This window comes from Triticum dicoccoides, chromosome 7A (assembly GCF_002162155.2).
Source record: "Triticum dicoccoides isolate Atlit2015 ecotype Zavitan chromosome 7A, WEW_v2.0, whole genome shotgun sequence".
Taxonomy (NCBI): Eukaryota; Viridiplantae; Streptophyta; class Magnoliopsida; order Poales; family Poaceae; genus Triticum; species Triticum dicoccoides.
Genome location: NC_041392.1, coordinates 282,406,666 through 282,433,024, shown reverse-complemented (window position 1 = coordinate 282,433,024; position 26,359 = coordinate 282,406,666). Strand labels below are relative to the sequence as shown.

Sequence of the window (26,359 nt, the reverse complement as noted above, 5' to 3'; positions counted from 1 at the left end):
GCTCAGGGTCTTACTGATGATAAAAGGTCCCTCCCAAGGAGCCGAGAGCTTGTGTTGGCCGGCTGTTCGCTGGATCAGCCGGAGCACAAGGTCGCCCTTGCGGAAAGCACGCATCTTAACCTTCCTATTGTGGTAGCGGTGAAGGCTCTGCTGGTAGATGGTGGACCGGCTGAGTGCTAGCAGCCGGGCCTCTTCCAGCAGATCGATGTCGTCTTCTCGCGCCTCCTTGGCTTCTGCCTCCGTGTACATGGTGATGTGAGGCGAGTCGAACTCGATGTCAGTTGGGATGACAGCCTCAGCCCCGTACACGAGGAAGAAGGGTGTGAAGCTGGTTGCTCAATTTGGCGTGGTCCGGAGACTCCAAAGGACGGTCGGTAGCTCCTCGATCCAGCGGCTCGACCAACCGAGGCTTGATGCCGGATAGGATGAGGCCATTTTCTCGCTCCACCTGGCCGTTTGACTGCGGATGGGCAACTGTTGGCGTCCTGGGATCGGGGTGTCCAGACTTGCCTGCCTGCGGCCTGAGGCGTGGCTCCACCAACGGCCTGGTATAGCCCAGTTTCAGTCGCGATAACCCAAGACCGTCGCGAGGGGCCAAGCCTCATGAGGCGGACGACACCAAGATCTCCCTGGGGGTGGCCTCACTAGGCTGGCTCCCAAGGAGCGGAGATATCTATGCAAGGGGCACCTCGCGGGGTTCACATGACGTGAGCCATGACGGTTAAGGCCAGGCGGGCGCCAGCGGGGCAGTGTACCAGTTTCCCCTTCGGTGCCAAGGAGGCAAGCGCAGGCGCGGAGTCCCAAGGCATCAAGCAAAGGTTTTCGTGTCGGTGCAACGAGACCAAGACTGTCAGGACGGCAGGATGGAGGTCATCATGGAGCCCACAGCAGCATCACCACCAGAGCATTTGGTAGGCGAAGACCACCTTTTATCAGGATAGTTTGTACTAGTTGCCCCCCTTCAAACATGGTTGTTGTGGGATCCCTTCCCGCCAACATTTGGGAAGAGGACTAGGGCCTCTATAAATAGGACTAGCCCCCACCATAGGAGGCAACTCATCTTGGATTGGATCCATTCCATCCTCACACACACCAGCTCATCGAGCTCAAGAACACCTCTCCTCTAGAGGTTGTTCATCCACAATACTAGTTCATCCTTAGCCCCTCGAGACAATCGACCACCACACACTGGAGTAGGGTATTACACCACAAGGTGGCCCAACCCAGTATAAACCCTCGTGTCTTTTATTCTTTGGGTCCGTCGAGCTAGGCTGTGGGATCATTGAGCGAGCAAGCTAGGAAGAGAGTGCTCTTCGTGCACACCCCAGAGTTTGAACCTCACAAGGGTTTGTCGGAATCTGTAATCCGACATTTGGCGCGCCAGGTTGGCTAGTTGCCCAAACGTTTGTTGTGCCAATGTTGCTTTCCTATTATCTGACTTGGCCAATGATAGCAATGCTAGTGTCTTAATTTGGTGCAGGCTGCTGAAGATAAAAAGACAAACTCTGAAAACAGCAAGGCAACCCTATTGTTTCTTTCCAATAAATCTAGGCTAGGTAATATGGCAATAACTCATGATTAATCTGTTTGGTTTCCCTCCTAATTTATGTTATGATGTAGTGGTCGAGACACTCTCCACTATCAATAATACAAGCCTACCAAAATCGCCATCTGAATATGTTCAGTATCCTCTGTCTCGAATGCAACGGAAAAAGTGTATGTTTGTGAATCAATTAATGGTTGAAAGGAATGATGGAAATGGTGGAGGAATCAGAGGTGCAGAGTCGTGCGACACAACAACTGATCAATGTTTTCAGAGACAGTGTAGCAAAGCAACAAGAACTTGCCCACATGTTTATGGGCGTCATCCGTGCTGAGGTTGCAGACTGTGACGTTGTAGATTGTTAGGTTCTGTTCATTTATTTGCACTGGCATCAATCTTTGATTGCCCAGTAGATGTAATTTCTTGTAATATATGCTGGATGTGAAACGTTTTTCCCCATATGTCGTACCTTTGCTTGATCGGTTTTGGTCCTGTGCATAATTGCTTGTCGTAATGGGCTCAAATTATCTAATTTGGCCTAAAGACATGTACGAACTTTAGTGAGCCCATTAAGTTAATGGGTTGTTACCAGGCCCAAAGTTAACGGTCGGCCCCCTTAACTCCCGGGTCGTTAACAGGCCGACATCGAAGCGGGCAACAGGTGGGCCCAATTAATTTCACGGGCTGTTAACAGGCCGTTACTAAGTTCGGGCTACATATGGCCCAACTATACTATGGGCCTTTAGCAGGCCGAAAGAGACAACGGGCTTGTATTGGACCAAGAAGAGCATGGGCCGCTAAGAGGCCGAAAGTCAAGTCGTATTATAAATGGCCCAACTGTGTTGTGGGCCTTTAGCAGGCCGAAAGAGAAATCGGGCTGGTATGGACCATGAAGGGCATGGGCCGTTAAAAGGTCAAAACTCAGGTCCGACTACAAATGGCCCAACAGATATATAGTCGTCAACAGGCTGAAAGACACACCGGGCCGGAATTTGGCCCAACACTTAAATGGGTCGCTAAAAGGCTGAAACTCAGTTCTGACTACAAATGGCCCAACTCATTTATGGGCCGTCAACAAGCTGAAAGACACACCGGGCTGGAAATTATCCCGATATTTAAATGGGTCGCTAAAAGGCTGAAAGATGTACATCGTGAAAATTGGCCCATCCACTGAATGGGCCGTTAACAGGCCGAAATCTCACCGGGCCGATATTGAGCCCAAATATATAGCAGGCTGTTAACGGGCTCGAACTAACGATGGGCTGCAATGGTGTCAAATTTTTAACGGGCCATTGACAGGCCGAATTGGCACATCTCGTATGGGCCGTGGGCTTAAATGGACCTGACACAAGTAGGCCTTATATGGGTCGGCCTGCTAATTTTTACTGGGCCGACCTTTTTCACCGAAATGGGCCACTATTGGGTCGTGCCACGTGTCGACCTATCATAGGCGCCTCCTGTTCAATGAGTGGATGACATCTGTCCCAACGGTGAGCTGACACATGTTTCCTCCGGCCAATGATGATTTTACACGTGGAAAATCCCTATTGGTCCGGGCTGTTAACGGGTTATCGGATCCAAAACCGGACCCGATAGCTTAACGGTGTTCCATTACGGTGGATGCCACATGTCGGTCACCCTTGACGGAAGCACTTCTGTGACGCGCGATTTATCGTCATGTAAGTGGACACTTCCGTGATGATAATTTTGGTAATGTCATGGAACACTTCTACGACAACACAGGTATGACTATCTTGATTCTGTCATAAAATTGTCATGGATATACATGCATGACAGAAAACGTGACCTACTGTGACAAACATGTATCATCACAGAAGTGTATTTTTTTGTAGTGTACTACTAAATCCTAACCTACCCGCCAAACCTTCCACTCGGTACTTTGCAAATTGAGTTTCAACTGAAGGAAATATGCCCTAGAGGCAATAATGAAGTTATTACTTATTTCCTTATATCATGATAAATGTTTATTATTAATGCTAGAATTGTATTAACCGGAAACATAATACATGTGTGAATACATAGACAAACAGAGTGTCACTAGTATGCCTCTACTTGACTAGCTCGTTAATCAAAGATGGTTATGTTTCCTAACCATGGACAAAGAGTTGTTATTTGATTAACGAGATCACATCATTAGGTGAATGATCTGATTGACATGACCCATTCCATTAGCTTAGCACCCGATCGTTTAGTATGTTGCTATTGCTTTCTTCATGACTTATACATGTTCCTATGACTATGAGATTATGCAACTCCCGTTTGCCGGAGGAACACTTTGTGTGCTACCAAATGTCACAACGTAACTGGGTGATTATAAAGGTGCTCTATAGGTGTCTCCAAAGGTACATGTTGGGTTGGCGTATTTCGAGATTAGGATTTGTCACTCCGATTGTTAGAGAAGTATCTCTGGGCCCTCTCGGTAATGCACATCACATAAGCCTTGCAAGTATTGCAACTAATGAGTTAGTCGTGAGATGATGTATTACGGAATGAGTAAAGAGACTTGCCGGTAACGAGATTGAACTAGGTATTGAGATACCGACGATTGAATCTCGGGCAAGTAACATACCGATGACAAAGGGAATAACGTATGTTGTTATGCGGTCTGACCAATAAAGATCTTCGTAGAATATGTAGGAACCAATATGAGCATCCAGGTTCCGCTATTGGTTATTGACCGGAGACGTGTCTCGGTCATGTCTACATTGTTCTCGAACCGTAGGGTCCGCACGCTTAACGTTACGATGACAGTTTCATTATGAGTTTATGTATTTTGATGTACCGAAGGTTGTTCGAAGTCCCAGATGTGATCATGTACATGACGAGGAGTCTTGAAATGGTCGAGACATAAAGATCGATATATTGGAAGCCTATATTTGGATATCGGAATCGTTCCGGGTGAAATCGGGATTTTACCGGTGTACCGGGGGGTTACCGGAACCCCCCAGGGGTTATTGGGCCTACATGGGCCCTAAGGAAGAAGAGGAAAGGAGGCAAGAGGTGGCCGCACGCCCCTCCCCTCCCTAGTCCGAATAGGACAAGGAGAGGGGGGTGGCGCCCCCCCTTTCCTTTCCCTCTTCCTCCTCTTTCCCACTTCTCCTTCTCCAACTAGGAAAGAAGGGAGTCCTACTCCCGGTGGGAGTAGGACTCCCCCTTGGCGCGCCCTCCTTTGCCGGCCGCCCCCTCCCCTTGGCTCCTTTATATACGGGGGCAGGGGGCACCCTAGAACACACAAGTTGATCTTCGTGATTGTTCCTTAGCCGTGTGCGGTGCCCCCCTCCGCCATATTCCACCTCGGTCATATTGTAGCAGTGGTTAGGCGAAGCCCTGCGATGGTTGAACATCAAGATCGTCACCACGCCGTCGTGCTAACGGAACTCCTCCCCGAAGCTTTGCTGGATCGGAGCCCGGGGAGCATCATCGAGCTGAACGTGTGCCAAAAACTCGGAGGTGCCGGAGTAACGGTGCTTGGATCGGTTGGACCAGGAAGACGTACGACTACTTCCTCTACGTTGCGTCAACGCTTCCGCTTCGGTCTACGAGGGTACGTAGACAACACTCTCCCCTCTCGTTGCTATGCATCACCATGAACTTGCTTGTGCGTAGATTTTTTTTAAAATTACTATGTTCCCCAACATCAACAATGCATAGTAGCGACGGTGCACTAGCCTCCACAAGACCGCGGAGCTCACGAACTGTCGCAGGGCTGCCAATTTCTCGACAGTTCCAACACATGGTCCTCATTGGGCTAGGTTGTCCTCCTCACCGGAGGCCGCCTGAGATCTGAGCTCCATTCCATCCACAACCATACCTTCATCTTGCTTCCTCCGCTTCACCACCTGAACCTTCTCTGGCGTTGACGCCGGATCGTTGGCGCCTGAAGAGGTAGCGCCCTCAATGCGTATGACCAACCCTGCCACTTTGCCAGCTAAATTTGGGACCGGATGGCCCCTAATATTTACGCTTCCATCCGCCGCCACCAGCCGTTTACGAGCTCCGTTCTCACCTCCCTCTTCACCGATCTGGCCCCTAGCATCAAACTCCATGCCATCCCTCTTCGTTCGCTGTGCATCAGCAGCAAACGCCCCCTCACTGTAATCACCTCTCCCTCTTCCACCCACCGGACCCCTTCCTCCTCTACCTCCTCTATCCCCTCTAACAGCATCCCTCCCTCTACCTTTGCCTCCTCCATCACCTCTACCTCGCCCCCTAAACCTTGAACTGTTGGCCCCTCTGGCTCCCAAAGCAACCACTCCCCCCATTCAAAAGTATTCGGGTCATGCACCCTGTCACCACACTCATGAGCTAGGTGGCCCATTCTTCCACATGCAAAACAGAAATCTGGCAGCTTCTCATAGTAGACACCGTACCTCTTATACTCCTTCAAGGTTATTGGTACAAAACAGACCAGCATGATGTTGACATCCACATAAACCCTAACACGGAGGGTACTAGCTGGGTTGATTCTTCCCTCATTCATGATCACAGTGAACGGTGGATCACCCACCTTGGCAGCAACTTTCTCCGCCAGCTCTCTCTTCCTCGTAAGGCCATCAGGCAGTCCCTTCACTCTAGCCCAAACCGGGATCTTGTTTAGTCTATATCCCTTGACATCTGAAAACCCGTCGTATTCTTGGAGCACCACCAGAGCCCTCCTAAACAGCCATGGCCCTCCATCCATAATCTTCCTCCAATCTCCCAAGCAATGACATTGAACTAAAAATAAGTTAGGGCCTTTGACATTGAAGGTAACCCCACTGTGCCGCCACCCAAGCATTACGCATCTGTGACATAAGTGCAGCATGACTAAAAGGTTTCGTGGTGTGTACACGAAAGAGAGCCAGCCAGTGCACATCCTTTATGAGTTCATCCACTTCCTCCGAGAAATCAAGCTCTTTCTCCTCCCTACAATGTAGTTTCATCCTCGCGAATTGGTCCTCCAGATCTGGTTCGAGGCCATGGTAATCGCCATACTCCTCCTCGTACCCCTCAGATTGATTCCGCACGTCCTGTGAGCTTTGATCCTGCCTCCCCTTCCTCCTAGCCTCTTCCTCACCCCCTTCGCCAGCCCTGATCCGCTCGGCCGGTCCGCCGTCGCCATCGCTACTGCCTCCGCTATCGTTCCTTCCTTCCCTCCTTGCACCTGGATCGTTGGTTCCGCCATGCACGCGCGCACACACGACGGGAGAAGGTAGATCTCACCGACGACCAGAGAAGACCGGCGGCCGGGGAGAATTTACGTGGACTCCGGCACGATCGCCAAAGGATAGGTGGAACCCTAGGGGAACTAGTACCGTTCACGCCCGGTCATACTCATAACCGCATCAAATCTCCAAGGTGAACACCCTCTGACCAATGAAACAATGTAGGCAAGGGAAGTCGGCAAAACGGATCCGTAACTTCGGGAAAATGATTGGCTCTGAGGACTGGGCTCGGGGGTCCCGGCCCCGAACCCGTTGGCTGTCGGCGGATTGCTCGAGCTGCTCACGCGGCGAGAGCGGGTCGCCGCGTGCCGATGGGGGGACGGACCGGGAATCGCCCCTTCGGGGGCTTTCCCCGAGCATGGAACAGTCGACTCAAAACTGGTGGACAAGGGGAATCCAACTGTTTAATTAAAACAAAGCATTGCTATGGTCCTTGCGGATGCTGATACAATGTGATTTCTGCCCAGTGCTTTGAATGTCAAAGTGAAGAAATTCAAAGGAAGAGGGTTTGGGTTTGGGTTTGTGGACCGGCGAGGTTGAAATTATCCTCTGCTACAGGCCAGATCCGGGCCTTTTGTCATGCCCCCTGCCGCTCACCAAACGCAGTCAAGAACTTCGGGCCCACGGTCCTTCGAGTCATGCGTAGGAGTAAAGACGAAGCATAAAAAAAAAGGGTAAAAGAAGGGTAAGGTCGCTGTACTGCTCGTACTGCTCCCCCATTCAGGAGAAGCAGAGGAGAGCCATCCGAGAGCGACGGAGCTGCTTCTTCGCAATGGCGGCGAGATCTCTGCTCCACTGAGCAAGCCACCGGCCTCCGTACAGGCGTGCGTCTGCCAGGTGAGCTCGCTCGCTTGCTCTTCCAACGGATTCGTTGGAGCCTGGATCTCCTAAAGGAAAATGCATAATTCATGACAAGGTTTTGGTAATCGGAGTCAGTTGGGCAGAAAGCTCGGTGGCAGGCGCGGCGGACCGGCAATTGCCCTCCCAACAGGAGATGGCGCACGTTTCGTTCAAATCCAAGGAGGTGGACAGCGTGCCCCGGTGGTCGGAATACCTGACCGCCGAGGAGTCTTCTCCCTCGGCGTCAGCAAGCTGGAGGACCATGGGCGTTGACGGGCCTCAGCCCTCATCGAGTGGCCAGAGGCACCTTCAGATGGAGCCAGTGGTTCAGCTCTCCAAGGTCGCGGAAGGGCTGCTGGCCAAGATGTACAGGCTCAACAGCATCCTGGACTACCCAGATCCAAACACGCACACATTCTCGGAGGCATTTTGGAAAGCTGGTGTTATGCCGAATTTCCCGAAAATTTGCATCACCTTGTCCAAGAAATTTCCTGAGCATCCCAACAAGCTGCAGCTTGAAAAGGCAAGTGTCTCGACCACCCGGATGTACTCTCTCAACCTGGAATTTGCTCAATCTTATGGCACTATGCTTTTTCAGGTAGACAAGTTTGCTCTTGATGCTTTGAATGAAAACGCAGAAGGTTACATGCAAAAGCTAGAGCAATGGATCATGGTATGCGCCAACTACCGAGATTAACAATTAATTGTATCAGCAGGGTAAACAAGTTTTGTTCTGTTCTGTTGACGTATCAATTTAGTGCTGCGGTCTGGTAGGATATATTTTGCTTTATATATATACTAGAAGAGTTGGGCGCGCTTTGCTGCGTCATTGATGTCATTGGGTTTTCATAATTTTTTTACTCCATCTATTTCAAAATATAAGGTGTATTAGTTTTTTTGAAATGTCAAGCCTCTTTAAGTTTAACCACATTTGTGTGGAAATATATCAATATCCATAATATCAAATCAGATTTTTAGATTCATCATGAAATGAATTTTCATATTTCATTTACTTAGTACTATTGTGGATGTTGAGTGGCGCTGAGTGTTGGCCGACTAAAAGGTGACATGTTCAACAGTTAGGTGTGGCGGAGATGCGTATGTTGAGATGGATGTGTGGCCACACGAGGAAGGATCGAGTCCGGAATGATGATATACGAGATAGAGTTGGGGTAGCACCAATTGAAGAGAAGCTTGTCCAACATCGTCTGAGATGGTTTGGGCATATTCAGCGCAGGCCTCCAGAAGCTCCGGTGCATAGTGGACGGCTAAAGCGTGCGGAGAATGTCAAGAGAGGGCGGGGTAGACCGAATTTGACATGGGAGGAGTCCGTTAAGAGAGACCTGAAGGATTGGAGTATCACCAAAGAGCTAGCTATGGACAGGGGTGCGTGGAAGCTTGCTATCCATGTGCCAGAGCCATGAGTTGGTTGCGAGATCTTATGGGTTTCACCTCTAGCCTACCCCAACTTGTTTGGGACTAAAGGCTTTGTTGTTGTTGTTGTAGTACTATTGTGGATGTTGATATTTTTGGCTCTGAACTTGGTCAAAGTTAAAAGAATTTGACTTTTCCATAAATGAATACTACCTCCGTCCTGTTTTATTGGTTCCCTTTGTATTTTGTGTAAAACTTTGACCGTACATTTAACTAACGAAATATGAATGCATGTGACCAAAAATTATATCCTTGGATTCATATTTGTACATAGGTTTCAATGATGCTATTTTTGGTGACATGCATTAACATTTTGTTAGTTAAATCTAAGTTCAAAATTTGGCACAAAATACGTAGGGGACCAATAAACCAGGACGGAAGTAGTACACCATATATTTTGAAACAGATGGAGTATTTGGTTTGGTTAGTGGGAAAGATGATGGAGTGTGTGTTTTTTTATTCATATGATGTGGTGTTTCGATGGGCCTTTCCGTAGTGTGATTTTGTTTGTCTACTAATCAACTTATATTTATGTGGAGAATTTTTCTGCGTCGATGACTGCATGTACTATATTGGTGCTACAGTGTCAAATGTTGGCGCTTCTTTTTTCTAATTGGTGAGGGTGCGCGGGATTGGTATGGTTTTATAGACCGGTTGCTTTTGATTGATTTGAAAATTGTTGACCCAGTCAAGATCATGAACCAAATTCAATATTGAATTTCTCATTTGAATAAGAGAGGCCCAAAATTATAGAGCATTCTCAATTAAAAGAATTGAGTGAGAGATTGTTGACTCGGTCAAAATCAGTGACCCAATTTCAAATTGGTGACCTCAATTTAATGAGAGGCCTCCAATTCTAGGGAGCTTAGTGATATAGTAGATGACCTAAGGCTGCCCCGGCTTGTAAAACTGGAATTACATTGACATAGGGCTTTATAACTGTATTCTGCACTCCTGTAATCGGGCATCCTCGTTGGGACTTGTAAAAATGGAATTACATTGACATAGATCTATAGTTCCAACCTCCTTAAGTCCTTATTATTTTCCATTGTATTAGTCAGAGATGAGAACAATGCTCCACTAGAGTATTTTTTGGTACCATAATTATGTCGGTTGCCCCTAAATCTCCTTGACCTTCAATCAATAACCATACAAATCATGGAGAAATTTTGAGTTACATTGATGATTTCCAAAAGTCTTCCAAAATACTGGTCAAACTTTGGTTGGTTCCGTAACTGGAATTATCATGACCAGTACAAGATCTCAGGAGATAGTTGTGGTGAACAGGCTGCTTTAGCTTGTAGCCTCGCCGCCAGCTAGCCGCGGTAGATGCAGTGGTGTCTAGAATAGCATGCACATAGGAGAGGGGTGCTGGCGTAGGAGAGAAGCACGAGGTAGTAGACAGATGATAACCCTATTGCTTGCCTTTTCATTGATTACGATCCTCTCCTTATAAAGAAGTTGCAACTTGCAACCACAAGTTTCCTAACACAATTCAGGCTGCAAACGTAAGAGCCAAACTACTAGCTAATTAATGCCTGCAAAAGCTTGCTGCTGTCCTGGACGGACACGTCTCTTGTAGTGCGATCCAACTACAAGTTAGTATCAGCTTGAAAATGGTGCTATATTCTGTTAACTATTCTATTTCAGAATAATATGTCCAGAGGAAATTGATCTTTAGTACAATAATATACTACATTATATTGCATTTTTTACATTGAAAAAAAGACAGTGCTCACATGCAGTATACTTCTATTCTTATTTTCACATTTGACTAATTTTTTTCACACCACTAGCTGCTTCTTGATTTGTTGGAATTTCGTGAACAAGTTCTGCGACTAATTTTGGATCTAAGTAGTACGGTCATAACATTGCTGGTAAGGAAACACAGTCTTGGTCAAAGTAACTTCTTATCATCTCTGCATCTGTAAATAATGGCATTTGCACTATTTTTCGCAGCCCCATCAGAACTCTTTAATTCTTCATGCTTTTATGGATCTAATTTGCTCATTTGTGAGAGTCAACCTTTTCTCGGACAAGGTAATTATGACCTTAATCCCATCCTTGATTGAAATATGTAATGGCTCTGGATATTCTGTACCTGTTTCGTCTGCAGTAACAACTGCCTGGTGTTCTAATTCATAGATACCAAGAAAGATGATCCTCCAGGTTTACAACATCTTGCACGTCATGCTAAAGGGTGGACGTGATTGTGAGTTTTATCATCGGTAAGGTGGTAAGGGTGCTAGGTTGTACTAGTAAATACAAGTGCTCACCACCTTTCAAAGCCTTTTTGTATATGCCGTATTTGTTTCCTAATTGGCTTAAATCATTTGTTTGGTTCACGTGCTAATATTGTTGTACTACATACAGGATATATATAAACTTTATAATTGCTCAAATATTGTACCTGTGCATGATAATTGATTACTTCTGAAGTTAAAAACAACATGTTGGCAATGCAGTAATTTAATTCAAAATTTGAAAGCCAGAATGTACTAACTTCTCAGTCCTGAGTTGCTAACACTTCTTTAGTTTATCTGCAACTGTACACGTATGAATCTTTTTACGAATCATTAGCGGTGCTTGTTTTTCAATATATTAATCTTATGATGGTTAAGAATGCAACTTATGCACTTGCTAATTTTCTATTGAATTGGATCTCAGTGACATTTATTGTTGGGTCCGTTTCACCAAATCTGTCATGCTAACTGAGCAAAATTCCTTTTTAGTCAACTTTTAACTAATTTTGATTATTTTATTATACACAGATTGGTTCAGTTTGTAGATTCTTATGATCCACCTGTCAAGGGATTGCACGAGGATCTAAATTTTGTGAGCCCGCGTATTGGCGAGGTGATACCATCTGCTTGTACATTCCAATAATAATAACTAGGAAGTGAAGCTTCACGAGTTACTATAAAATGTTCACCATGCAAGTGTACTTCTTCTACCACTTTTTTCAATAAAGATTTCTTCTATCACTAAGGTTACAAGTCCATGATTGTGAAAGGCATTGCAGATACTGTTTTAGAGTGACAGTCAGGGTTGTTTTGATATATTATATGTCCTGTTTGGTTTCGTTCTTCCGTGATTTGTTCATGTTAGCCGTCATTCTTTCCGTCAATGTGTTCAGCATTTGATTTTATTTTTCTCTGCTATTGTACTTTTATTGCACATATGTGTTACTTTGTGTTGACTCTTACACGCTTTGACTAAATTATTTTGCTCCTCAGGTTCTAGAGGCTGTTGGCCCAATTATCTTTCTTTCAACTGATACAAAAAAGTTAAGAAATGAAGGATTCCTCAGTCCATTTCATCCGCGGTATCCTGACATCCTTACGAACTCTGCTCATCCCATGGTTAGTTGTTTCACTGACATTGACTAGAAATGAATACATGCACTTTCCTTGTGTCCAAATACAATAAAAGAATAGGTATTTAAACTAGAGTCATAACATCATTCTGTTTCTTGCCAGAGGGCCCAAGATCTAGCTAATGTGACGTCATATCATGAATGGGTTCTTCTTGGATATCTTGTTTGCCCTGATGAACTACTTCGGGTGACCAGTATAGATGTTGCGATGGTACATTCTATGCTCTTCTTCTGTTATTTGTTGTGTTTCTGAAATGTGCTGGACACATGCAAACTGAAAGTTGATATGACGTTTCATGGTTTATACTCATTCTTATTTGTCTAGAGAACTTTATCATGATACTACTTATGTTGTGTCTTAGCATCTTATAAATATTTTTTTTGTATTATTCAGGTTGTTCTTAAAGAGAACTTAGTACTCCCTCTGTTCAGAGATGAGGTGAATCAATGTTCATGTGATGGCTACTGTTAGTTTTTGTTGTTTGATATAATAATTTAAGCTTTCGTTTGTTTCTGCAGTACATCTTACTTCACGAGAACTATCAACATTATGTCCTTCCAAAAGTTTTAGAATCAAAGAGAATGGCTAAATCTGGACGTACTAAACAAAAGGAAGCTGATATGGAATACAATATTGCAAAGCAGGTTGAGAAGATGTTAACGTATGTCGTTCTTCACAATTTCATGATCTCATCTCGTCTACTTTTACCTCTGCTCTGAGATAGCTTGAAACAGAAAGGGATTTGGCGTAATTTGAGGCATTTACCATCTCTCACAAGATGACATCCTCTTTGCATATTCCTGTTTGTTTCCGTTTGTCACAAGTCCATAGATCCTCTTTGCATAAGAGGCAAAATATTTTTGGTGGACTGTTTTGACCTTCCTCAGGGGATTATTTTCTCTTCCCAAGTAAAGATTTCCTCCCTCCTAGCATTTCCTTTTTCCTCACACCTATCTCTGTGTCGTGTCGACTTCCTGCAGGGAAGTGCACGAGCAAGCATTGGTGACATGTGATGCTATACATCATGAAAGGAGAATTCTTCTTAAGCAGGAAGTTGGAAGGATGGTATTGTTTTTCACAGATCAACCTAGCCTCCTGGCGCCCAATATTCAGGTTTGGTACCTTCTCTCTCTGTCGTAACACATAAGCTTGCAAAGGAAATATACCATATTTCTGATATTAACATTGAACGATATCTTGACGTTGTTTTTGATATTAGTCTATTCGAGTGTTAACACTTCCATGTCCTAGTGATTGAGAGAAGCCAAGAATTGTTCCTTAGGATGAAAGCCTATATGAATTAACTGGATTTATAAAGGGGCTATATAAATGAGCTAAATTCAGGCCAGTTGTCAGTGATAATCTCATGACCCCGAAATTCTTGCAGATGGTATTTTCTGCTCTTGCTTTGGCACAATGTGAGGTGGTTTGGTACTTCCAACACGTAGGGATTGCATCATCAAAATCTACTCGAGGGAGAACTGTTGACATTGTTAGTGATTTTACTTATTTTGTATTGGAGGCCTCAACCTTTGTTTCCTTCCTTTCTAACTTTGTCATAAAATCTTTCAGGATGCAACTGACGCAACCATTGGTTTCATATTAGATGGAATGGGCAAACTTTGTTGCCTGGTCCGTAAATATATAGCAGGTTCTGCCAGACCTGTTTCTGTTTGAGTCCCCTCCCCTCCCTTTTCAGTGTAACTTACATATAAGACAGTGATCCTTATCACACTCTTTACTTTGTTATCTTTGCAGCAATAAAAGGCTATGCGTTATCGTACTTATCATCTTCTGCTGGAAGAATACGGTTCTTACTTGGTACCCCAGGCATGGTTGCTCTTGATCTAGATGCTACACTGAAGGGCCTGTTCCAGCAAGTTCTCCATTGTCTGGAGAACATTCCAAAACCTCAGGGGGAGAATGTGCCTGCTATTACTTGTGACTTAACTGTGAGTGTTTCCGTGAGGTCATTTTGTTAATTATGCAGGTTGGCCACATGGGCTAACAGGGTAACACTATTAAAGTTTAACTTGTATAATTGATGGGCACACATACACAAACATGCAGGCACATATTTGCAGGCACACAATTTTGTGTTCAGTTTTCTGTTACTAGTTTTTCCACACACCTGCAGTTCGAGTAAATAACCAACTTGATGCACAATCAGAAAGTTTCAGTGTCCTGACAATTTTTCCCAGTTTTTATGTCTCTGCTTATGCTTCAATATTTTCTAGTGGGCATGAATTTAATGGAGTTCACTTCAACATACATGCCGACGGTATAGTTTTCTCCTAGAGTCCTGTTGTTGTGGTCTGCGCATAGAAAGTTCACATGCTTGTCTTTGAGTACATTTTTCTCATTTGCAGATAACTATTTCCCCCTTTTTTATCTGTTAATGGTCTTATCATTTTAATCATGTTTTCCTGGGTTGGTTGAGTACATCCTGATCATTGTATGTAAATAAATGGTGAAAATACACACCATTATCCACTGCTTGCTGTAAACCCTAAAAAGCAATAGAGACACAACTAAAACAGAGAGCGGTGCATAGGGGAGCGGCTAGGTGATTGGTGCACTTTTTCATAACTATTATATGGATCATTCAATAGATTAACAAGTGGAATATCAGTACTTGCAACTTTGGCAAGGAAACCGGTGTAACTAACTGTATGCATACATATGCTAAATATTTCATAGAGTTTAATTATAGGATTTGTTAAACTTATTAATCCGACGGTGCAGGATTTGCGCAAGCACTGGCTATCCATTTTGATGATTGTCACATCTTCACGATCCTCGATAAATATAAGGCACTTGGAGAAGGCCACCATGTCTACTGGGAAGGAGGGCCTGGTCTCAGAAGGCAATGCTGCATACAGTTGGTCAAGGTGATCGAAAGTTGCCGTTTTGAATTGAATAATTCAATATCTTGACAAAGATGCTGCAATTTTTGTTAGCTAACTACTAATACTTACGGGAATGCCATAATTTTCCTGAATTATCTGAATCTCTTTCACTGCTACAAATAATTTAATAATCATGACAAGCTAGTGCTAATCCACATAATATGGTAATAGCTGTTTTTTCCTAACATCCATCCATCTTCGTGTTGCTCTGGTACTAATCTTTTGGTAGTAAATTCGCTAGTTCCTTCCACAAGAAATGCAGATGCTGAGATATAATTCTTCTGCAAAGCTGTATCTCACTAGAATGAACTTCTTTTACAGATGTGTGGACGAACTTGAGAGCCAACTTTCCAAACATGGAAGTCTTAAAAAACTGTACTTTTATCATCAGCATCTCACAACTGTAAGTGTATTTTGCTTACGTTTGCCATGCTATTATTATATTTGCAATTTTCTTTCCTTCCAAGTAGCTTTACTTTTTTGGCGATAACTAGTTGAATTTTGCTGGAATCTTGCAGGTCTTCAGAAACACAATGTTTGGTCCAGAAGGCCGTCCACAACACTGTTGTGCATGGCTGGGAGCAGCTTGCAGTTTTCCAGAATGTGCTTCTGCAATTATTCCTGAAGAGGTTTGTATTTTAACTCATTATGTTATTGTGCAGTATTATGATGCTTAATACAATGTGAAGATGCGCTTTTGCAAAATGGCCAGCTATGACGAATTGTGAAAGGATAAGGCCACCATCACAGTGGATCTTTGCTTCAACAGATGGGCCTTAATAGTGCCTTACTTGTTGATACAAAAGCGAGCAACTTACCTGTTCTGATACATAGACTTTAGATTGTCATGGACATCAATAATTCCATACACAGTTCTACTATGATTCTAATGTATGCTAAGATTCCTCCACTATATGTACCACACCTCTCTTGTCTGAAATATTGACTACTGAATATTATAACAGGTTAACAAAATTGGCAGAGATTCTATCTCATATGTTGAATCCCTTATTGAGTCTATCATGGGTGGATTGGAAGGTTTGATAAATATTCTTGATTCAGAAGGTGGATTTGGCTCACTGGAGATGCAGGTAGAGAATTTCTGAGCTCATATTGATAGTTTCAGCTTTATGTAGGCTGCTTACTTAACACCCTCACTTCCAAACTCTTCAGCTTTCGCCGGAACAAGCAGCTCTACGATTGAATAATGTAACAAGAGTCAAAGCTGTTCCAGGGTTGTCAGCACCAGGGAATGAGAGCTATCCTGATAATAGTTCTTCAGTTAAGATGTCAGTCAGTTTGCTACTTCCTATCATTATTTGAATACTATGGGGTTTCCGTAACTTCAACTTTAATTGTCGATGTATGAAAACAGGCTGGAAGCTGCTATGCAAAGGCTGACAAGTCTATGTTCTGTGCTAAATGACATGGAGCCTATTTGTGTTCTCAACCATGTTTTTGTTCTCCGGGAGGTTTGTACAATTTATGCTTCTCTATTTTTGTTTATTTTGCTAACAGACAGTACACGCATCATTTATCACTTCTTCTTACACCAAAGATGTGCTTGAGTTGTCTCTTTTTATGGTTGAAACGAAGGAGATTTTGATGTGACAGTCTATCTTTACTTTACAGTAGCCTTTCTGTTGTTGTGAAGATACCTGTGATATTATTATTCTCCTGTAAAATAATAATCTTAAGATGAAAAAGAAACTGATCTCATAACACAAATACTATCTTGTTCTGTAAGGTCGTCTTAATGTTTGTCTTTGTTTCCAGAATAAAAAAAATATTGCTTCTGTTATTTATTTCTGACAGCAGATATGGAAGTGTCCTTGTTTGACTAACTTTTTTTACTTCACATTTCACAGTACATGAGAGACTGCATCATAGGAAATTTCAGGAGAAGGTTTCATAGCATGATTCGAACTGATAACTGCCTTCAGCGACCATCAATCATAGAATCTCTCCTAAGAAGACACCTAAGCATCATCCATCTGGCAGAGCAGCATATCAGTATGGACCTTACTGAAGGTATACGGGAAGTGCTCCTAGCAGAAAGTTTTACTGGGCTGTTCTCAAACCTGCAAGTATCTGAGAGACCAGTAGAGACAAATGGAGGAGGATCTGCCATAGAGATAATATGTAGTTGGTACATCGAGAACATAGTAAGAGATGCATCTCGCACCGGAGTTGTTTTTGATGCAACTCATAGTTGCTTCAGGAGCTCACAGCCCATTGGTGGTGGATATTTAGCAGAATCATTTACAGATAAAAGAGAACTCAAAGCACTTGTTCGTCTTTTTGGTGGTTATGGAATAGATAAAATGGATAAGATGCTAAGGGAACATACTTCTGCTCTGTTAAATTGTATCGATTCAGCACTGAGGTCCAATCGTGATGCATTAGAAGGCCTGGCCGGAAGTGTAAATTCTGGTGATAGGATTGAAAGAGATGCAAATCTAAGGCAGATAATTGATATTGAAGCGTTGGCCGACTTCTGTATCCAGGCAGGGCAGGCAATAACTTTCCGTCAGCTGTTGGTAGAAGCTGTCGGAGCAGTCCTCGAAGAGAAAGTACCTCTTATATATTCTCTACTCAAGGGATTGACTATGCAGTTGCCAGATGAGGCGCCTGATAAAAACGAGATCATTAGATTGAGAAGGGTTGCAAGCAGTGTTGGTGTTGGTGACAAACATGACGCCGAGTGGGTGCATTCAATTCTGGCAGAATCTACTTCTGCTAGTGATAATTCTTGGATCCTACTTCCATATCTTTGTTCTGCATTTATGGTGTCCAATATGTGGAGCAGTGCTGTTTATGATGTCAATACAGGTGGTTTCAGTAACAATTTGCACTGCCTAGCAAGGTAAATAAAATTGATTCCTATTGGTTTCATATGATTCCAGCAGGGCTATTTTTTTTGCTGGAAACTAGAATATGTATATCCCTTCCATCGATAATATGATTAACATGTACAAGCCTAATTTCCTAAGGATTCTCGTAGGTTCATATTGGTTACATTTTACAATGTTCTTGCATAGTAGTTAGTAGAGGCTATTAAGGTATGACTGCCCTCTTGTGTTTGCACAGGTGTGTTAGTGCTGTGGTTGGAGGAAGTGAATACACTAGGATGGCGAAGGAACAGCGAATAAATTCTCTTTCAAATGGGCATACAGATGAGCTTCAAGAGACTGAATTGCTGAGCCGTGCCTCAGCTGAATCAAATATTAAATCTGCTATGCAACTGTATGTGAAATTATCTGCTGGGATTGTCCTGGATTCATGGAATGACAGTAGCAGGTAATGTGCTTTATCTATCCTATTTGTCTCAAAGTCAATCCTAGGTAAAATGGATTTACATTAGACATCTAGTGCTCTTGTTTTGTGTCAATTGGTGCGCACGTCATTTGGTTGGCTAGGATTGTCATACAAGTACTGCTGCTGGAATCTGGTCGAATTCTAGTCATGTTTGACGGTTTACTAGATGTAGCACCTATACTAGGTGTAAAGCCAGACACTTGCATATCGTTTGGTGCTGCTGGTATACTGCCCAACATGATGGTGATACACTTTTTTTAATGCATGTTCTAATCCTAAGTAGAATCATTTATGCAAAAACTAACCAGATCACTGCTATCTGATACGTTAAATACCATCTAGGTAGGTGAGGTTTTTTGCTTCCAGTTGCTTTGGAGGGCAGGAGGTTCTTAATTTCCTGGTTTCAAATGCTATCTATTGACTATGACAAACAAGATTTTCGGTGTGCTAATGGTTTGGTAGTTTGTGTTGGTTACAATGTACTTAGTGCTTACAGCCGATCCTTGCCGACTTTTGATGGTTTTATATGATCTTAATGCAGACCACACATCGTTCCAAAGCTAATATTCCTTGATCAACTCTGTGAGTTGTCCCCCTACCTCCCAAGGAGCACCTTAGAAGCTCACATACCTTACACCATCCTGCGTTCGATCTATCACCAGCTGTACGGAGCTTCACAAATGGGTTCAGAACCAACGGAGCTATCCCCAAGGCAGTCGCCTCTGATTTCTCTGGCGCACGCTTCCCCATCAATGAGGCCGAACCGATCGGACACAACACCCAGGTCGCACACTTACGAGTCGGGCTACCACAGCTCATCTGGCTCCCAGCACGACGACGGCTATGAAGTGGACCGAAGAACCGGAGAGAGGCAGCTACGAAGTATGAGGCGTTCTGGGCCACTCGACTACGGTGCGAGCAGGAAAGCGAAGTTCGTCGAGGGTTCAAGCTCTGGAAGCCATGGTGCGGGCTCACTACAAAGGTTTGCTGTGTCAAGATCTGGCCCTCTGTCCTACAAATAGCCCTTCATTTTTTCACTGCAGGACCATTCTGTGTGCTTGCCTTCACAAAAGTGCAAGCGCTGTATCTAGTACTGAGCCGATGGAATCTTGCTAGAGCAGATGCCCATTCTTTTGTAGTTGTTTTTAATTGCTTGACATCAGAGGGAGATGTATGTACATGTACCTAGTGCTGTTGTAACCCATGTAATCGTGTGTGTAATATTTGTTGGTACTCAGGCTTGACTGTCAGCAGAAAACTGATGTGAGCCGACTTGCGTGTGAAAAAATGTCCTAGTATATGTTTACTGTAAAATTGCTGTTTTGCTAATTTTCTGTCAATTGTTTTAAATTATGTAATAATATGGGCATTTTGCGGTCTTCTAAAAACTACTCCCTCAGTCCGAAAAAGGTTGTCCCTAGCCATATATCTCCTTGAACGGTGGATTAACTAATGAACCATATATCTCCTTGAACATGGATTAACTAATGAACCGAACTGCTAATACAAATAAACCTGCAGTATAAGCTATGGCAATAATTTCTTACTAGAACTCCATGCGAAAGCAAAATTTACATCAAAGACCTGTTTGGTTATTTTCTAACTAGAGCTAGGTGATCAAAGACCTGTTTGGTTGCCTGTATATGTGGCCTGGCTTAGCTTGGCCACATTGTTTGGTACTCTGCATTGAATCCATGGTCATTTTTGTGCCTGCTAATGAGGGGTTGGAGCCCCTCATCAAAATAGCACAAGTCTTGGGCATCACATGCCCCTAATCAACATCAGTTTCACGACAGTCAATCCAATACTATAAAAAAATCAACATATACTACTTACACCAATACTATCACTTCATAAGGCATTGAGAACTTATGCTTAATGCAGCGGTACCGGTTGACAGTGGAGTTGCCCCTTTCGAAGACCTTCACCTTGAAGCCGAAAGTGCAGAGCTTGAAGATGACTATGTCGCCGGCTCCGACTAGGTGATTCTAGCAGAAGCCACTCTAGCCTCGCCCAACACCGACCTCGGTGCTGAACTCTTGGACCTGCGCTCAAGTTTGACACCCTAGGCTCGCAGCAAGCGACATGAGGATGTGGAACCACCCTCTCAGCACATACTAGAAAGCCCTCGGACAACGAGAAAGGCTAGGGAGGACAGACCGGTACACAGGCACAACATCATGCAAAGAAAAATGAAAAGTAGGGTCTTCAATCAGAATGATAATTATTCTCTATTTCCATGACCTGCACTATACGCAACGAAATAAACTCCCAGGCTTCCTACCAGCTACTTATTTCTCACTCACAAGAGGTTCGACCTTGCTTAGGAAAAAGAAAGCCGAACCACTCGCAGATGGATCTTTTTTTCCTCCTCGTTTTTATTTGCATGCAGAACTGGGGCTGGCTTGGGCCTACGGGCGAAGGCAACGCCGCTGCCTAACAAGGGTCAATATCATAGCACAAGCAAAATGAAGCCTATTTTATGACGCACATTGCTATGATCCTACATTGAAGCCCATAGGTATGATCCTAGATTGCTACTCCCTCTGTAAAGTAATATAAGAGTTTTTTATATCGATCTAAAAAGGTCTTATATTACCCCGCAAAAAAGTCTTATATTACTTTACAAAGGGAGTATTATCCTACATTGAAGCACATATGTATGACTCTACATTGCTATGACCCTACATTGATGCATATCAAGAACATTGCTATGATCAGTCCTATCTATGAAGCATATCAAGCACATTGCTATGATTAGTGACTATGTATGAAACATATCAAGCATACCTACATTGCTATGATGAGTGTCTAATCTAGGAATGCACAATCAGTGCACAATGCACATTCATAGCAATGCAAAGTCAACCTAAAATTTAATCGAATCAGCGCACAAATTACACATGCACATTGCTAGCAGTTCAAATCAGGCCTAAAATCTAATCTAACCGCCAAAAAATAACCATTAAAATCAAATCCTTAACGTGCAACCGAAGAAGCATGTTCACTTACAACGTTCGCCTTTGATGGAGCGAGTCCCACCGGAGGTGGAGCGAGAGCGGATACCAGACTAAACCCCGGCGGAAATAACAACATCCACGCCCATGCCGTGGCAGCCCAATATTCAACTGTTGCAGATGTGCTCACACCAACCAAAGGTGCATTGGATTGGCCGTAGTATATGAAGAAAACCCTGGCAGTGACGTCAAAATCCACGGCCCGACTGTGGCTGATGCCCCGACACCCTCAACTCTCATCTCCGCCGCCGCAACTGACGAAATACCCTCCGCCAAAGTCAACATATCGGTCGTCGATGGTCGTTCGATAGCCACAGAGCGCGGTCTAGTACAGACGGGGGACGACGAGTTGAGCATTCTGTGTAACTGCCAGCGGTTGTAGGACCGCCTTTGATGGAGCGAGTCCCACCGGAGGTGGAGTGAGAGCGGATGCCAGACTAAACCCCGGCGGAAATAACAACATCCACGCCCATGCCGTGGCAGCCCAATATTCAACTGTTGCAGATGTGCTCACACCGACCAAAGGTGCATTGGATTGGCCGTAGTATATGAAGAAAACCTTGGCAGCGACGTCAAAATCCACGGCCCGACTGTGGCTGATGCCCCGGCACCCTCAACCCCATCTCCGCCGCCGCAACTGACGAAATACCCTCCGCCAGAGTCAACATATCGGTCGTGATGGGCGTTCGATAGCCGCAGAACGCGGTCTAGTACAGACGGGGGACGACGAGTTGAGCATTCTGTGTAACTGCCAGCGGTTGTTGGACTTGTTGGGTAACGTAGTAATTTCAAATAAATTTCCTACGCACACGCAAGATCATGGTGATGCATAGCAACGAGAGGGGAGAGTGTTGTCCACGTACCCTCGTAGACCGAAAGTGGAAGCGTTATCACAACGCGGTTGATGTAGTCGTACGTCTTCACGATCTGACCGATCAAGTACCGAACGCACGACACCTCCGAGTTCTGCACACATTCAACTCGATGACGTCCCTCGAACTCCGATCCAGCCGAGTGTTGAGGGAGAGTTTCGTCAGCACGACGGCGTGGTGACGACGATGATGTTCTACCAACGCAGGGCTTCACCTAAGCACCGCTACAATATGATCGAGGTGGATTATGGTGGAGGGGGGCACCGCACACGGCTAAGAGATCAAGAGATCAATTGTTGTGTCTTTGGGGTGCCCCCTACCCCCGTATATAAAGGAGTGGAGGAGGGGGAGGGCCGGCCCTCTCTATGGCGCGCCCTAGGGGAGTCCTACTCCCACCGGGAGTAGGATTCCCCCTTTCCTAGTAGAACTAGGAGCCCTTCCAAGTAGTAGGAGTAGGAGGGAAGGAAAGGGAAGGGAAAAGGAGAAGGAAGGAAGGGGGCGCCCCCCCTCCCTAGTCCAATTCGGACCAGCCCATGGGGATGGGTGCAGCCACCCTTTGAGGCCTTTCTCTCCTTTCCCGTATGGCCCATTAAGGCCCAATACGAATTCCCGTAACTCCCCGGTACTCCCGAAAATACCTGAATCACTCGGAACCTTTCCGATGTCCAAATATAGTCGTCCAATATATCGATCTTTATGTCTTGACCATTTCGAGACTCCTCGTCATGTCCCCGATCTCATCCGGGACTCCGAACTCCTTTGGTACATCAAAACACATAAACTCATAATATAACCGTCATCGAACTTTAAGCGTGCGGACCCTACAGGTTCGAGAACTATGTAGACATGACCGAGACACATCTCCGGTCAATAACCAATAGCGGAACATGGATGCTCATATTGGCTCCTACATATTCTACGAAGATCTTTATCGGTCAAACCGCATAACAACATACGTTGTTCCTTTTGTCATCAATATGTTACTTGCCCGAGATTCGATCGTCGGTATCTCAATACCTAGTTCAATCTCTTTACCGGCAAGTCTCTTTACTCGTTCCGTAACACATCATCCCGCAACTAACTCATTAGTTGCAATGCTTGCAAGGCTTATACTGATGTGCATTACCGAGTGGGCCCAGAGATACCTCTCCGACAATCGGAGTGACAAATCCTAATCTCGAAATATGCCAACCCAACAAGTACCTCCAGAGACACCTGTAGAGCACCTTTATAATCACCCAGTTACGTTGTGACGTTTGGTAGCACACAAAGTGTTCCTCCGGTAAACGGGAGTTGCATAATCTCATAGTCATAGGAACATGTATAAGTCATGAAGAAAGCAATAGCAGAATACTAAACGATCGTGTGCTAAGCTAACGGAATGGGTCAAGTCAATCACATCATTCTCCCAATGATGTGACCCCGTTAATCAAATGACAACTCATGTCTATGGTTAGGAAACATAACCATCTTTGATCAACGAGCTAGTCAAGTAGAGGCATACTAGTGACAATCTGTTTGTCTATGTATTCACACATGTATTATGTTTTCGGTTAATACAATTCTAGCATGAATAATAAACATTTATCATGATATAAGGAAATAAATAATAACTTTATTATTGCCTCTAGGGCATATTTCCTTCAGTCTCCCACTTGCACTAGAGTCAATAATCTAGTTCACATCGCCATGTGATTTAATACCAATAGTTCACAACACCATGTGATTAGCACCCATAGTTCACATCGACATGTGACCAACACCCACAGGGTTTACTAGAGTCAATAATCTAGTTCAGATCGTTATGTGATTAACACCCAAAGAGTACTAAGGTGTGATCATGTTTTGCTTGTGAGAGAAGTTTAGTCAACGGGTCTGCCACATTCAGATCCGTATGTATTTTGCAAATTTCTATGTCAACAATGCTCTGCACGGAGCTACTCTAGCTAATTGCTCCCACTTTCAATATGTATCTAGTTTGAGACTTTGAGTCATCTGGATCAGTGTCAAAACTTGCATCGACGTAACCCTTTATGATGAACCTTTTGTCACCTTCGTAATCGAGAAACATATCCTTATTCCACTAAGGATAATTTTGACCAATGTCCAGTGATCTACTCCTAGATCACTATTGTACTCCCTTGCCAAACTCAGGGCAGGGTATACAATAGGTCTGGTACACAGCATGGCATACTTTATAGAACCTATGGCTGAGGCATAGGGAATGAATTTCATTCTCTCTATCTTCTGTGTGGTCGGGTTTTGAGTCTTACTCAACTTCACACCTTGTAACACAGGCAAGAACTCCTTCTTTGACTGTTCCATTTTGAACTACTTCAAAATCTTGTCAAGGTATGTACTCACTGAAAAACTTATCAAGCGTCTTGATCTATCTCTATAGATCTTGATGCTCAATATGTAAGCAGCTTCACCGAGGTCTTTCTTTGAAAAAATCCTTTCAAACATTCCTTTATGCTTTGCAGAATAATTCTACATTATCTCCTATCAACAATATGTCATTCATATATACTTATCAGAAATTCTGTATGCTCCCACTCACTTTCTTGTAAATACAGGCTTCACCACAAGTCTGTATAAAACTATATGATTTGATCAACTTATCAAAGCGTATATTCCAACTCCGAGATGCTTGCACCAGTCCATAGATGGATCGCTGGAGCTTGCATATTTTGTTAGTACCTTTAGGATTGACAAAACCTTCTGGTTGCATCATATACAACTCTTCTTTAATAAATCCATTAAGGAATGCATTTTTGTTTATCCATTTGCCAGATTTCATAAACCGCGGCAATTGCTAACATGATTCGGGCAGACTTAAGCATAGATACGAATGAGAAACTCTCATCGTAGTCAACACCTTGAACTTGTCGAAAACCTTTTTGCGACAATTCTAGCTTTGTAGATAGTAACACTACTATCAGCGTCCGTCTTCCTCTTGAAGATCCATTTATTTTCTATGGCTTGCCGATCAACGGGCAAGTCAACCAAAGTCCACACTTTGTTCTCATACATGGATCCCATCTCAGATTTTATGGCCTCAAGCCATTTCGCGAAATCTGGGCTCATCATCGCTTCCTCATAGTTCGTAGGCTTGTCATGGTCAAGTAACATGAACTCCAGAATAGGATTACCGTACCACTCTGGTGTGGAACATACTCTGGTTGACCTACGAGGTTCGGTAGTAACTTGATCCGAAGTTTTCATGATCATCATCATTAACTTCCTCACTAATTGGTGTAAGCATCACTGGAACTGATTTCAGTGATGAACTACTTGTTGGGGAACGTAGTAATTTCAAAAAATTTCCTACGCACACGCAAGATCATGGTGATGCATAGCAACAAGAGAGGAGAGCGTTGTCTACGTACCCTCGTAGACTGGCAACGGAAGCGTTGACACAACATAGAGGAAGTAGTCGTACGTCTTCCCGATCCGACCGATCCAAGTACCGAACGTACGACACCTCCGAGTTCTGCACACGTTCAACTCGGTGACGTCCCTCGAGCTCCGATCCAGCAAAGTGTTGAGGGAGAGTTTCGTCAGCACGACGGCGTGATGACGGTGATGATGTTCTACCGATGCAGAGCTTTGCCTAAGCACCGCTACGATATGACCGAGGTGGAATATGGTGGAAGGGAGAACCGCACACGGCTAAGGAACGCTCACGAAGATCAACTTGTGTCATGGGGTGCCCCCTTGCCCCCGTATATAAAGGAGGGAGAGGGGGAGGTGCGGCCGGCCCAAGGGGTGCGCCTGGAGGAGTCCTACTCCCACCGGGAGTAGGACTCCCCCCTCTTGCCTTG

At 44.3% G+C, this 26,359-nt stretch overlaps 1 protein-coding gene across 1 annotated transcript; it reads left to right on the top strand.

The window, feature by feature from the left end:
- Positions 1–7,447: 7,447 nt before the first annotated feature.
- On the top strand, positions 7,448–19,975 carry LOC119329104 (probable protein NAP1). The gene is made up of 24 exons (XM_037602105.1): positions 7,448–7,605; positions 7,705–8,131; positions 8,207–8,281; positions 10,839–10,919; positions 11,002–11,082; positions 11,188–11,270; positions 11,814–11,898; positions 12,279–12,404; positions 12,522–12,629; positions 12,813–12,857; positions 12,938–13,080; positions 13,400–13,532; positions 13,807–13,911; positions 13,992–14,070; positions 14,178–14,371; positions 15,165–15,310; positions 15,650–15,731; positions 15,847–15,957; positions 16,294–16,419; positions 16,502–16,617; positions 16,704–16,800; positions 17,197–18,194; positions 18,419–18,628; positions 19,188–19,975. Exons 2-24 carry the CDS (start codon positions 7,763–7,765, stop codon positions 19,666–19,668), a joined length of 4,074 nt encoding a protein of 1,357 aa, XP_037458002.1. The 5' UTR covers positions 7,448–7,605; positions 7,705–7,762; the 3' UTR covers positions 19,669–19,975.
- The last annotated feature ends 6,384 nt before the right edge of the window (positions 19,976–26,359 follow it).

What these genes read in the sequence shown, in the direction of transcription:
- LOC119329104 (XM_037602105.1), top strand. Translation starts at nt 7,763, where the DNA reads ATGGCGCACGTTTCGTTCAAATCCAAGGAGGTGGACAGCGTGCCCCGG. An exon ending in AGCTAGAGCAATGGATCATG is followed by an intron (nt 8,282 to 10,838) that starts GTATGCGCCAAC and finishes TCACACCACTAG; the next exon opens with CTGCTTCTTGATTTGTTGGA. An exon ending in AATTTGCACTGCCTAGCAAG is followed by an intron (nt 18,195 to 18,418) that starts GTAAATAAAATT and finishes GTGTTTGCACAG; the next exon opens with GTGTGTTAGTGCTGTGGTTG.